We start from the raw sequence: 11,947 nt of genomic DNA on the forward strand, positions 1-11,947 counted from the left end.
ACATGTGGGTGATGTTCTGAGAGGGCTCTCAGAGTGGCTACTTTGTAAAAGTTAACCTCAATAGATATATTCTTGAACATTTATATTAAAAAAGGAAAGAGTGGCCAGGCACGGTGGCTCACGCCTGTAATCCTAGCACTTTGGGAGGCAGAGGCAGGTGAATCACGAGGTCAGGAGTTCAAGACCAGCCTGATCAACATGGTGAAACCCTGTCTGTACTAACAATACAGAAATTAACCAGGCATGGTGGCAGGCACCTGTAATCCCAGCTACTCAGGAGGCTGAGGCAGGGAATTGCTTGAACCTGGGAGGCAGAGGTTGCAGTGAGCCAAGATCGCACCACTGCACTCCATCCTGGGCCACAGAGCAGCACTCCATCTCAAAAAAAAAAAAAAAAAAAAAGGAAAGAGTCCCATAGCTTTGTAGGCTCATGGAGACAAAGAATGTTCACCAGGACCCCAGCCTGTACCAAGCACTGCTGAGCCCATCACAATGGAAAGAAGCTTCCCTGTCAAGAGGACTCAGCTACAGAAGGCACCAAATGTGGTAGGAGGGGCCTATTAATTAGACCAAGGCAGTCACACATCAGCAGGTAAAACAGAGACAAGAGGAGGTGGGGCTGGGCTGGGCTGAATCTTGGATGAATCAAGCCTTCCCACAGGGCAGGATATCCTGTCTAAAACAAGAGCCTTGGTTAAAACCCCTATAAAAGGTTCTCATCACACTGACCTGGTACTCCTCACACCACTTAACGGCCACTTGTTTCATCCCACCTGGGCATTAGGTAAGTCCCCTCATAAGAAATCTCTTTCTCATTCTCAGTGTCTTGGTGATCTGAGCTCATAAAACAAGGGCAGTCAGGTATGGGCTATGCATCCTTCAGAGCTAGACTGTGGGCATTGGGCAAACCAACGCTAACGTTGGGAAACATGCTCTCCTGAAGCAATTGGGCTTTCTCCTCCTCCCTGAGGCTGGCTTGGGAGCAGCTCCTCTCACTGGGAAACTGTGTGGGCAGCTGCTATGGGGCCACCCATGTGCCTTCCTGGATCAGCAAAGGTTTCTTGTTTCTAAGGCTCTGGAAGCTTCTTTGCAGTGCTGAGAGTCTGTGGGATCAGAATCAGTTTACTTATGCCAACCTAGACAATAAGATCAAACTGTGTCATGGATGAAGGGGCTTATATGATTCCCCTGTCCTACACCAGGGTGATATTTAGGCAAAATATGTGTAGATTTATTCTAAGGAATCTAAAATGTAACTAAAAGCTCATCTTCTTATTTTATTATCTAAAGGTCAGTGGTTAAAGTCGGCTACATGTTTTAAAAAAAAGAAAGATATTTTTCATCTATGTTGAGGAAAAACATTCCCAGTTTTTTACCTTGATGAAAAGTTTGCCTGAAATTGTTGGTTACCAGGTCCTAGAAAGGGTTTCTCCTGAACAGCCCACCTTTTGCTATAACCTACTGAGTCCTCATGGCCACACTGATCTGCTTTTTCCAGAACTCAAGTCTCCTTCCTTCCTTTTTCTCTTTCTTCTCCTACCTATATCTGCCTCATCCCATCCTCTCTCTGGCTTTCCAGCTGCTGCAGGCTCCATCTCCCCTTGCATTTGAGACTTGTCATCTTTGATACCATCCCCTCCTTTGGGTCTCTCCAAGGCTTCTGCTTAATGAATCTTCAAGTCTCTTTTCCTTTTGTTCATGCAGCCAAACTCAGGCCTCACCTCAACCTACCTCCAGATTTCTAGCTAATGAAAAAGAAAAGCTTTCCCTTTGATTAAGAACCAACTCATAGGTCACTAGAAACCTGGGCCTGATGGAGCCATGCGCCTGTTGGGCAAGCTGACTTCTCTGATAAGTCCCAGGGCTATGAAGGCCTCCCACCCAAAGAAGTTTCCCCCCTCCTGAGCATTCCCAGCAGGTGGTAGCCCAGTTTCTTCCCACTTTCCCAAAAAACAACAAGAAAGGAGGGATGTGTCCCTGGAATTTCTGCTTGGCACCCATCCAAGACAGGGGTTGACTCACACATGTATTTACTTCCTCTTGGTGTTCCCAATGGGACCCTAACACCCTTGTGATAAACAAATAAATCTTGTCCACAGGGTACATTCTAGAAAGCCCATTGCATTTGGGTTAAGGAGAGATAGATTCTAGGATTTCTTGGCTCCTTAATAATTGTGTGGCCTAACTTCTCTGAGCCTGTTTCCTCACCTATTAAAAAAAAAGTGGAAATAATAAGGATTAGAAGAGATGATGTACAGGAAAGTGCCTTGTGAGCAGTAAAGTGATTATATAGGTGTACAAAAATTATATGTTTGTATATGTGTATAATAGCATAATAATTATATTTAATAAGGAGCACTTAATATAAGCCAGGCATCTGCCAAGTGCTTTTTATGAATTATGTCTTTAAATCTTCACAATAATCCCATAGAGTACTAATATCACCTTCATTTACAATGAGTAAACTGAGGCATGGAGAGGCAAAGCAACTTGTCCCAGCTCATACCGTACTTAGGTGGTGGGGCCAGGGTTTAATCCTGACTCAGGAACCTGCCTCCATCCTGTGTGCTCCTCCTTCCCATACATAAGATGCATTACGTAGGAAAGGACAAAGGAAGACTAAAAACAGAGCTGAACGTGCAAGGAAAGACCTAGCAGCAGACGTGCCGTAAAGGAAACAGCTGAAGTTGATTACGGAGCCTCCAAAGGGGACTTTTCATCTTTTCCAGGTTGACTTCAAAGATGCCTCAGTTACTGCGAAACATTAATGGGATCATCGAGGCCTTCAGGCGCTACGCAAGGACGGAGGGCAACTGCACAGCACTCACCCGAGGGGAGCTGAAAAGACTCTTGGAGCAAGAGTTTGCCGACGTGATTGTGGTACGGCGTGCTGACCCGGGTGGAGAGGGGACATAGCAGGAGAGTGAAACCTTGTTTGCCTGCAGAGGCCTTGCCTGGGGAATTTGAGGAGGCAGCAGCTAAACCCAGGCCTGCTAGGACAGATGGCAGCTGTGCAGGCAGAAAAAAAGAAGGTGAAAGAACCAGAGACGGTCATGGGAGTTGGCAAGTCCTGCCTCTTTAGATTAAAACCTTGGTTTTAATTCATTCTAACTTAAAGACAAGGTAAAAGGGCTCTAAAAGGACAACTCAGAGAGGAGCAGAGCCTTGGAATATTTCAGAATGAAAATAATTGCTGCTTTCTGCTGCCTCTTAAATTTGATACAGTAAATATTTCCCACGTCTATCTGAAATGTAATTATCCATTCATAGACATTCATTAGAAGCATAGCTCTGGGCTTGCACAAAGCAGTTACTCAAAAATATTAGCAGACAGATCACATCAGAAATGAAATTTTGAAGAGCAGGTTGTTAATAGCTAGGGGGAGACTTTGGAGCCTCATCCCACCACACCTGGCAAACCAGAACCAAGGTCTTGATGCACTTTCCTGTCTTTGGTTTGCATCTAAAGCAACTGGGATGATGATGGCCTTAGGGACAAGGATGTATGGGCACGGAAGGATGCTGCATCCACATGCTCAGGGCAGCCCTGCAGGCCCAATCCATCCCTCCCTCTTTATCATGGGAAAACATCTGGGCCTCAATGAGGAGCACACAGAATTCCCATGGGGCTGTGTTCCCAACCTGCTGCTCTTTGTGCTGGGCCTGCTGAAGAGACTAAGGCCTCAGTGCCAGGGGCAAGGTGCCAAGGGCAGCCCAGACAGTCAACCTGAGAGCCCAAACAGTTGCATTGTGAATTCAATACTTTATTAACTCTTCAATAAATCTTTATCTAATTTTCCTGTAGCCCAGAAATTGTGCCAAATAGAGGCTACCAAACAAAAAATGCTCTCTACACTTGAGGGAGAGAGACAGGACTAAAAAAAAAAAAAATAAAGGCAATTAAGTCTTGCTGCTGCTGTAGCCGTATGTGTGTGGAATGTGCGGTCTGAGGCAGGGGAAGCTGGCAGCAGAGTGGAAGGGGCCTGCCCATGTCCTCCTCAGGGGAGGGATGCTGACTCCACTTCATCTTCTCCTCAGAAACCCCACGATCCAGCAACTGTGGATGAGGTCCTGTGTCTGCTGGATGAAGACCACACAGGGACTGTGGAATTCAAGGAGTTCCTGGTCTTGGTGTTTAAAGTTGCCCAGGCCTGTTTCAAGACACTGAACGAGAGTCCTGAGGGAGCCTGTGGCTCTCAAGAGTCTGGAAGCCTTCACTCTGGGGCCTCGCAAGAGCTGGGCGAAGGACAGAGAAGTGGCACTGAAGTGGGAAGGGCGGGGAAAGGGCAGCATTATGAGGGGAGCAGCCACAGACAGAGCCAGCAGGATTCCAGAGGGCAGAACAGGCCTGGGGCTCAGACCCAGGGTCAGGCCACTGGCTCTGCATGGGTCAGCAGCTATGACAAGCAAGCTGAGTCCCAGAGCCAGGAAAGAACAAGCCCGCAGATACAACTCTCTGGGCACACAGAGCAGACCCAGAAAGCTGGAGAAGGCAAGAGGAATCAGACAACAGAGGTGAGGCCAGAGAGACAGCCACAGACCAGGGAACAGGACAGAGCCCACCAGACAGGTGAGACTGTGACTGGATCTGGAACTCAGACCCAGGCAGGTGCCACCCAGACTGTGGAGCAGGACAGCGGCCACCAGACAGGAAGAACCAGCATGCAGACACAGGAGGCCACCAATGACCAGAATAGAGAGACTGAGATCCACGGTCAAGGCAGGAGCCAGACCAGCCAGGCTGTGACAGGAGGACATGCTCAGATACAGGCAGGGACACACACCCAGACACCCACCCAGACCGTGGAGCAGGACAGCAGCCACCAGACAGGAAGAACCAGCACCCAGACACAGGAATCCACCAATGACCAGAACAGAGGGACTGAGAACCACGGTCAAGGCAGGAGCGAGACCAGCCAGGCTATGACAGGAGGACATGCTCAGATACAGGCAGGGCCACACACCCAGACTGTGGAGCAGGACAGAAGCCAAACTGTAAGCCACGGAGGGGCTAGAGAACAGGGACAGACCCAGACGCAGCCAGGCAGTGGTCAAAAATGGACACAAGTGAGCAACCCTGAGGCAGGAGAGACAGTACCGGGAGGACAGGCCCAGACTGGGGCAAGCACTGAGTCAGGAAGGCAGGAGTGGAGCAGCACTCACCCAAGGCGCTGTGTGACAGAAGGGCAGGGAGACAGACAGCCCACAGTGGTTGGTGAGGAATGGGTTGATGACCACTCAAAGGAGACAATGATCCTCAGGCTGGACCAGGGCAACTTGCATACCAGTGTTTCCTCAGCACAGGGCCAGGATGCAGCCCAGCCAGAAGAGAAGCGAGGCATCACAGCTAGGGAGCTGTATTCCTACTTGAGAAGCAACAAGCCATGACTTCCCCGACTCCAATGTCCAGTACTGGAAGAAGACAGCTGGAGACAGGTTGGCTTGTCCTGCATGGCCAATCCAGTGGGTGCATCCCTGGACATCAGCTCTTTATTATGCAGCTTCCCTTTTAGGTCTTTCTCAATGAGATCATTTCTGCAAGGAGCTTTCTATCCTAAACTCTTCTCTCTTACCTGCTTTGCGGTGCAGACCCTCTCAGGAGCAGGAAGACGCAGAGCAAGTCACCCCTTTGTACTGAATTGTCCTCACCTTGTGGGGGGTTTCAGGACTATTTTTATCTCTGACATCTCTCTATTGCCCCATCTACCCTAATGCATCAATAAAACCTTAAGCAACTGGCCTCTGTGTCTCATTCAACCACCTTCTATTGATATTACAGGCCAAAGGCTGTAGAGTTATGAGATGATGAACTCATAACTACCTTTGACATAGCCCCTACCTTTGAAGAGCAACTAGTTGAGAAAATATTATATGTGATTCCTGCTATATATCATACTTAATACTTGGCAGAGATGGACCAGCAAAGGTTTCATACAAAAGGCGCTTTCTTTATGATGGCCCTGAAAGGACAATTAGTATTTAGATAGGCAAAATTCTTCTTGGTCTTTCACTACCTCTCATTCTATAGTGTTAAACCTCTATTCACCTGTAATGTCACACAGGAAAGCTGATCTAAGATTACCAAGAAATGGAAGAAGGCCCCCAGTGGCTGTATAGGGAAAGAGCAAGAAAGCTTATGTTACCAGGTACTGAGCCAGGGGCCAGAATTTTGTGCTTCCCTTCCTACCTCCCCATCAGTGTCAGCTCTGACCTCTCATGATGTCTCACCCACCAGATATAAGCCATGTTATGGGGTAGAGACTACCAATTCTGGTTTATTATAAGAGTGACCAGAAGAACAGTTTTTAAAATAAAGATTTATAGGGACGGGCACAGTGGCTCATGCCTGTAATCCCTGCACTTTGGGAGGCCTAGGTGGGCGGATCACCTGAGGCCAGGAGTTCAAGACCAGCCTGGCCAACAAGGTGAAACCCCATCTCTACTAAAAATACAAAAATTAGCCCAGCATGGTGGCACATGCCTGTAATCCCAGTTACTCAGGAGGCTGAGGCAGGAGAATCGCTTGAACCCAGGAGGCAGAGGTTGTAGTGAGCCGAGATTGTACCATTGCACTCCAGCCTGGGCAACAGAGCAAGACTCCATCTCAAAAAAAAAAAAAATATGTATAAACCTAACCCTACAGATGCTGGTTCTAAGGTTTGGAGCCAATTAATATTGTTTAGAAATTTCTTGGGGGTCTTGTGCTTTTGTCCGTACAGAAGACTAGATAATCTGAAAGATTTCCCAAGACAAAATAACTAGATCCTGCGTAAAGCATTTTTTTCACTGTGTTATTGGTTTACAGGAAGTAAGGGAAGTCGCTAAGGAAAAAACAAAATGTGGAATAAACAACAACCAAACAAAAACAACATGTAGACTAAATAACAACCTCCAAAGACGTCCGGGACTTCATCTTGGAAACCTGTGAATATGTCACTTTATATGGCAAAAAGGGACTTCACAGATGTGATTAAGTTAGGAATCTTGAGATGGTGGGGAGTTATTCTGGATTATCTGGGTGAGTCCAATGTAATCACAAAGTTCCTTATAAGAGTGAGACAAGAGGATCAAAGTCAGTAAAACGAAGTGTGGTGATGAAACCAGCGGCTGTAGCCATGTGCTATGAGCCAAAGAATGTGTGGAGAATAGAATCTGGAAATGCAAGACATTTTCCTCTAGAGCCTTCAGAAGTAACATAGCCCTTCTGCCACCTCAGTTTTAGACTCCTGACCTTCAGGGCTGTAAGAGAATAAAATTTTGTCATTTTAAGGCATTAAGTTTATAGTAAACTGTTACCAGTAGTGATAGAAAACTAATACACCAAGCAAAAACCTAGCGCTGGAGCCAGAGTAGTAAAGGGTAAATGTGTGAAAGACAAGGTTGTTCTTCTGAGGACAAATTGATTTTATATCGATTCACACTGGCTTATAAGCATAAAGGCCAAAGAAAAACAGCAAAGAAAATGCAAAGACTCAGGGAATATTGCTCCCATAAGCCCTTTCTGGGGAATCTCCTAGAGAATCAGCGCACATACATACACACTAAACCCAGAATCATAGAACTGTTTGGCATACAATCTGATGATGCACATTTAAATATATTCCACTGTAGAACTAAGACTACATAATGTGGATAAAGGTGACAGAATAGCATTTCATGTTATATGCACTGAAAATTTAAATACAATACAGCTAACAAAAAAATGAAGGGAGAAAGAGAAAGCATACAGAAAGTAGAATGAGCTCCCTGATTGTCTTAATATAAGCATATGCTTACAAGGAAAAACTGGGAGTGAAAGGATATCACTTCACATTAGATACTGAGAAAGGAAGAAGGAGGGTAAGGTGAAAATTTCCAGAAAATTCCATTATTACTTAGAGTAGGGAGTGAATATGCCATTTATTAAAGGGAACGGAGAATACAGAATACATATTACATAAAGATGTACTATAAGATAACAACACAAATACGAACCTTCCTCAACACCAAAAGACATTCTAGAAAAAAGCAAATAACACAGACAACAGAGTGGATGATGTTATTTATGTAAAAGATATATATTTTCATAAATAGGACATAAAAGAGTGTGATAGACTGAGGTCAAACATATTTATAACAATAACGTCAAGAGCTTAACTCACTACTAGACGAACAAGTTGCATATTAGCTCTATACAAGTCTACGCTCCTTACAAGAGGTATGCAAATCAAAGAGAGTCAGAAAACAATTTGTAAACAGGGTGGTTGAGTTAATATGTATCAGGAAAATGCAGGTTAAAACAAAATTTAGAAATCAGGAGTCATGATCTTGATGCCAGATTAGATCAAAAGGCATTAAATAAGACTAAGAAGGATGCTTTAAAATGCCAAATGCTATAATTTGACAATGAAGATATAACAGTTTTTAATACCTACGCATTCAATAATGTAGCACAACTCTGATGACACAGAAACTATAAGAGATACAAGGAAAAACTTAAAGAAAATAACATAGTAATAATAGGGCACTTTAATCATCTCTCTCAGCTCAAGACAGTAAGTGTAAAGAAGAAACAGTACATTCAATAAGATATAAAGAACTCTACAGACATATAGTCCAGCAACGTATTAACCTAACAAGAAAAAACTATACCTTCTACACATGAAATATCCAATATCAGGTCACAGAGAAAACTTCAATGCATTATTCAAAAATAGAAACAGGCCGAGGTGTGGTGGCTCACGCCAGTAATCCCAGCACTTTGGGAGGCTGAGGTGGGCAGATTGCTTGAGCTCAGGAGTTCAAGACCAGCCTGCGCAACATAATGAGATCCCATTTCAACAAAAAGAAAATTACAAAAATTAGCTGGGCATGATGGCACATGCCTGTAGTCCCAGATACTCAGGAGGCTAAGGAAAGAAGATCACTTGAGCCCAGGAGGCAGAGGTTGCAGTGAGCTGAGATTGTGCCATTGCATTCCAGCCCAGGTGACAGACGGAGACCCTGTCTCAATAATAATAATAATAATAATAATAATAGAATTATTTCTTTCTTTTTCTTTTCCTTTTCTTCCTTTCTTTCTTTTTTTCTTGCTTGCTTGCTTGCTTTCTTGCTTTCTTGCCTCTCTCTCGCTCTCTCTCTCTTTTTCTCTCTCTCTCTTTCTTTTCTTTTTGAGACAGGGTCTCATTCTGTCACCCAGGCTGGAGTGCAGTGGCCGATCTCAGCTCACTGCTGCCTCCAGCTCCAGGTTCAAGCAATTCTTCTGCCTCAGCCTCCCGAGTAGCTGGGATTACGGGCCCTTGCCACCACACCTGGCTAATTTTTGTATTTTTTGTAGAGAGGGGGTTTTGCCGTGTTTCCCAGGCTGGTCTGAAACTCCTGAGCTCAAATGATCTGCCCTCCTGAACCTCCCAAAGTGCTGAGACTAAAGGCGTGAACCATTGCCCCTGGCCACAAATAGCATTCTTAAAGGAACACTTAATAGTGATGGATTTTGCCAAATCTGTGTTGTTGTTGTTGTTTTTGGAAATTAACAACATATATATAAACAAACACACACACATTATTTTAAAACTGTTGAATAAAAGGAACTGAATATAAAATGAAATTGCGGAATTTTTAGAAAATGATAATTAAGCTAGACATATAAGGATCTGTAGAACACAGCTACATGAATTCCCCATAAAAATTAATAAAAGTATAAGTTCACAACTAAAATAGAAAAGCAGTCAACAAGTGAATAAGTACATAAATGAATAGATAATCCTCTTTTTTTTTTTTTTTTTAGGAATCAACAAGTAGAAAAACCAACCTAATTTTGAAAAGAGTGAAAAAGGTGGGGTAAGAAGGCACAAACACACAAAATAAGAAATAAGAATGGGCAAAAGATACAAACAGATAGCTCACAAAAAATACAAATGATGCTTAAATATATGAAAAGATGCTAAAGCTTGTTTGTAATACTAGAAGCACAAACCAAAACTATACCAGTTTGAGATACCATTCTCACTATCGGCTTGACAAAAATCTACAAGTTTGAGAATAGATGATGATGAGGGAGAAGCAGGCATTTTCACACCTTCTGGTGGGAATGCAAAATGAGCCTCAATGGAGAGAAATTTGGTACAATTCAGCAGTACTACATGTGCCTGTTTTGTTCCAAATAGGAAGGTTATGAGCGACCATTCCTTTCAACAGTTAGGGTTTGGCAGATGTGTCTATGACTCAAGAAGGATGTTCTCTCAAAGTAGTTCAGAGCCCAGAGGCCTAAGAGAGGGGCCCTAAACCCCTGTGACCACAAGGCATTCATGTAACATTCAAGGCAACTAGGCTGCTCTATCTCAGGCCCACCCCCTCCATCTCCTGTAGGGACTTATTGGCCATCCTTGACTTTTAAAGTTTGCACATAGAGGCTTCTTTCAAAAAATGTGCATGTTATTTTAGACAAGAGGGAAAATTTGTGGAAAATACAGAGACTTGATGGAATGAAGTATGTTTACACTTTCTGAGACAGACTCTATTTTGTTCAAAGAACAGTGTAATCATCCTTCCAAATCATATCAAACACGTTAAAATGTACACACAGACCACTTAAATACAATTTTTGCTGACAATTTTTTGAAAAAAATTTTAGAGTTTTGATTTTGTAATTAGGACATAAGTTGTACATTTGCCTCATTTTAGCTATGACTTCTTTGCAACTACAGAGCACATTTTTGAAAAAATATATATATTAAAATTGCTTAACAAGGAAGAATTTTTTATTAATACTAAATTTAACAATAAATGAGATTCACAAAGCTTTATATCTAGACATTTAAATTTAAATGTTTATAGATTTCCATTGCACATTGATTTTGGAGCTGACACACAGGTATACCTATGGAAAGACATCTGTATTTTAAATATTTTAAACCTCAAATTGTCAGCAGGTGGCCATAACTATCCATGTTTTATTAAAATCACATAAAACCTAGGTACAAAAGCACCACTGATTATTGCTCTAGAAAAACTGCATGAAAAACTCAAATATGCACAGTAAAAACACCACAGTATACACAAGACTAAATTTTAAAGCAAGTGCATGGAAAGCTGAATCAGTCTTACACACAGCTTCCAATATTAAACTGATATTTATTTTACTTGAGGATGATGGAAATGTCCAAAAAGCATGATTACGACAGGGTAAAATGTCCATCCTTAACATATTTTTGTATGCCAACTAGTAGAGTCCTAAAAAATTAGCATTTAGAAAATACTTAGTAAAAACAGCTTTTAAAAGTTGACCTAAGAGATACATAAAATTAACCTGTTTTTCATGACAATTTATTCTCCCTAGTTATCTACAGATTCAGTTTTCTGTGCCTCTTCAGCTTTAGTTTCATCATTTTCAGATGGTGCAGTACCTTCCTTTCCAGCTTCCTACTTTTCCTTTCTTCTCTTTAGCACCTCTGCTAACCTTTGCTCCAGGTTCTTTCTTAGCAGATGTTTTTCTTGGTTTGGGTGGAGATTTTGCTGACAATCTGGGAGACCATCTTGTGGGCTCCTGTTTAGTTACTTTGGAGCCATCTTTGCCCTCTGTATTCTCTGGAGACTTTCTCTTCTGCATAGTGGCTATGTCGGTGCAGCAAAAAGTAAAGCAACGGGCTGGAACTGCTGGCGCCGCCTCTGGATGCTGTCTCTGCCGCTGCAGCTGCTCACGCACAGGGCATGGCATAGCCCCTATCTATTTATTTTTGATTCAAATATTTTTGTTGGCTCTTGCAGAGCTTGTAAGTCCCAGTCACATTGGATTGGTCACAGTGTGTAAAATGGCCCTGTCCTCAGGGACACTCAGGGCTGAAGCCTCACTTCAAAGGCCCAGAAAACCTCTTTCACCAGGTAGCTTCCCAGTCTGCATAGATGGCAAGTATACTGTGCTGCTGTCCCCTGGTGGCAGTTACAACTAATACCTTTAAAGGAGCTCCGG

General features: G+C 43.3%; 1 protein-coding gene and 1 pseudogene across 1 annotated transcript; one reads left to right on the top strand and one right to left on the bottom strand.

The window, feature by feature from the left end:
* Positions 1-734: 734 nt before the first annotated feature.
* On the top strand, positions 735-5,739 carry CRNN (cornulin). Its single transcript, XM_032154589.1, has 3 exons — positions 735-784; positions 2,730-2,880; positions 4,039-5,739. Exons 2-3 carry the CDS (start codon positions 2,743-2,745, stop codon positions 5,386-5,388), a joined length of 1,488 nt encoding a protein of 495 aa, XP_032010480.1. The 5' UTR covers positions 735-784; positions 2,730-2,742; the 3' UTR covers positions 5,389-5,739.
* Positions 5,740-11,304: 5,565 nt separating this feature from the next.
* LOC116469413 (high mobility group nucleosome-binding domain-containing protein 3-like) lies at positions 11,305-11,650 on the bottom strand (annotated as a pseudogene).
* Positions 11,651-11,947: the final 297 nt, after the last annotated feature.

The sequence above is a fragment of the Hylobates moloch genome, unplaced genomic scaffold (genome assembly GCF_009828535.3).
Source record: "Hylobates moloch isolate HMO894 unplaced genomic scaffold, HMol_V3 SCAFFOLD_5, whole genome shotgun sequence".
In the NCBI taxonomy this organism is placed as follows: domain Eukaryota; kingdom Metazoa; phylum Chordata; class Mammalia; order Primates; family Hylobatidae; genus Hylobates; species Hylobates moloch.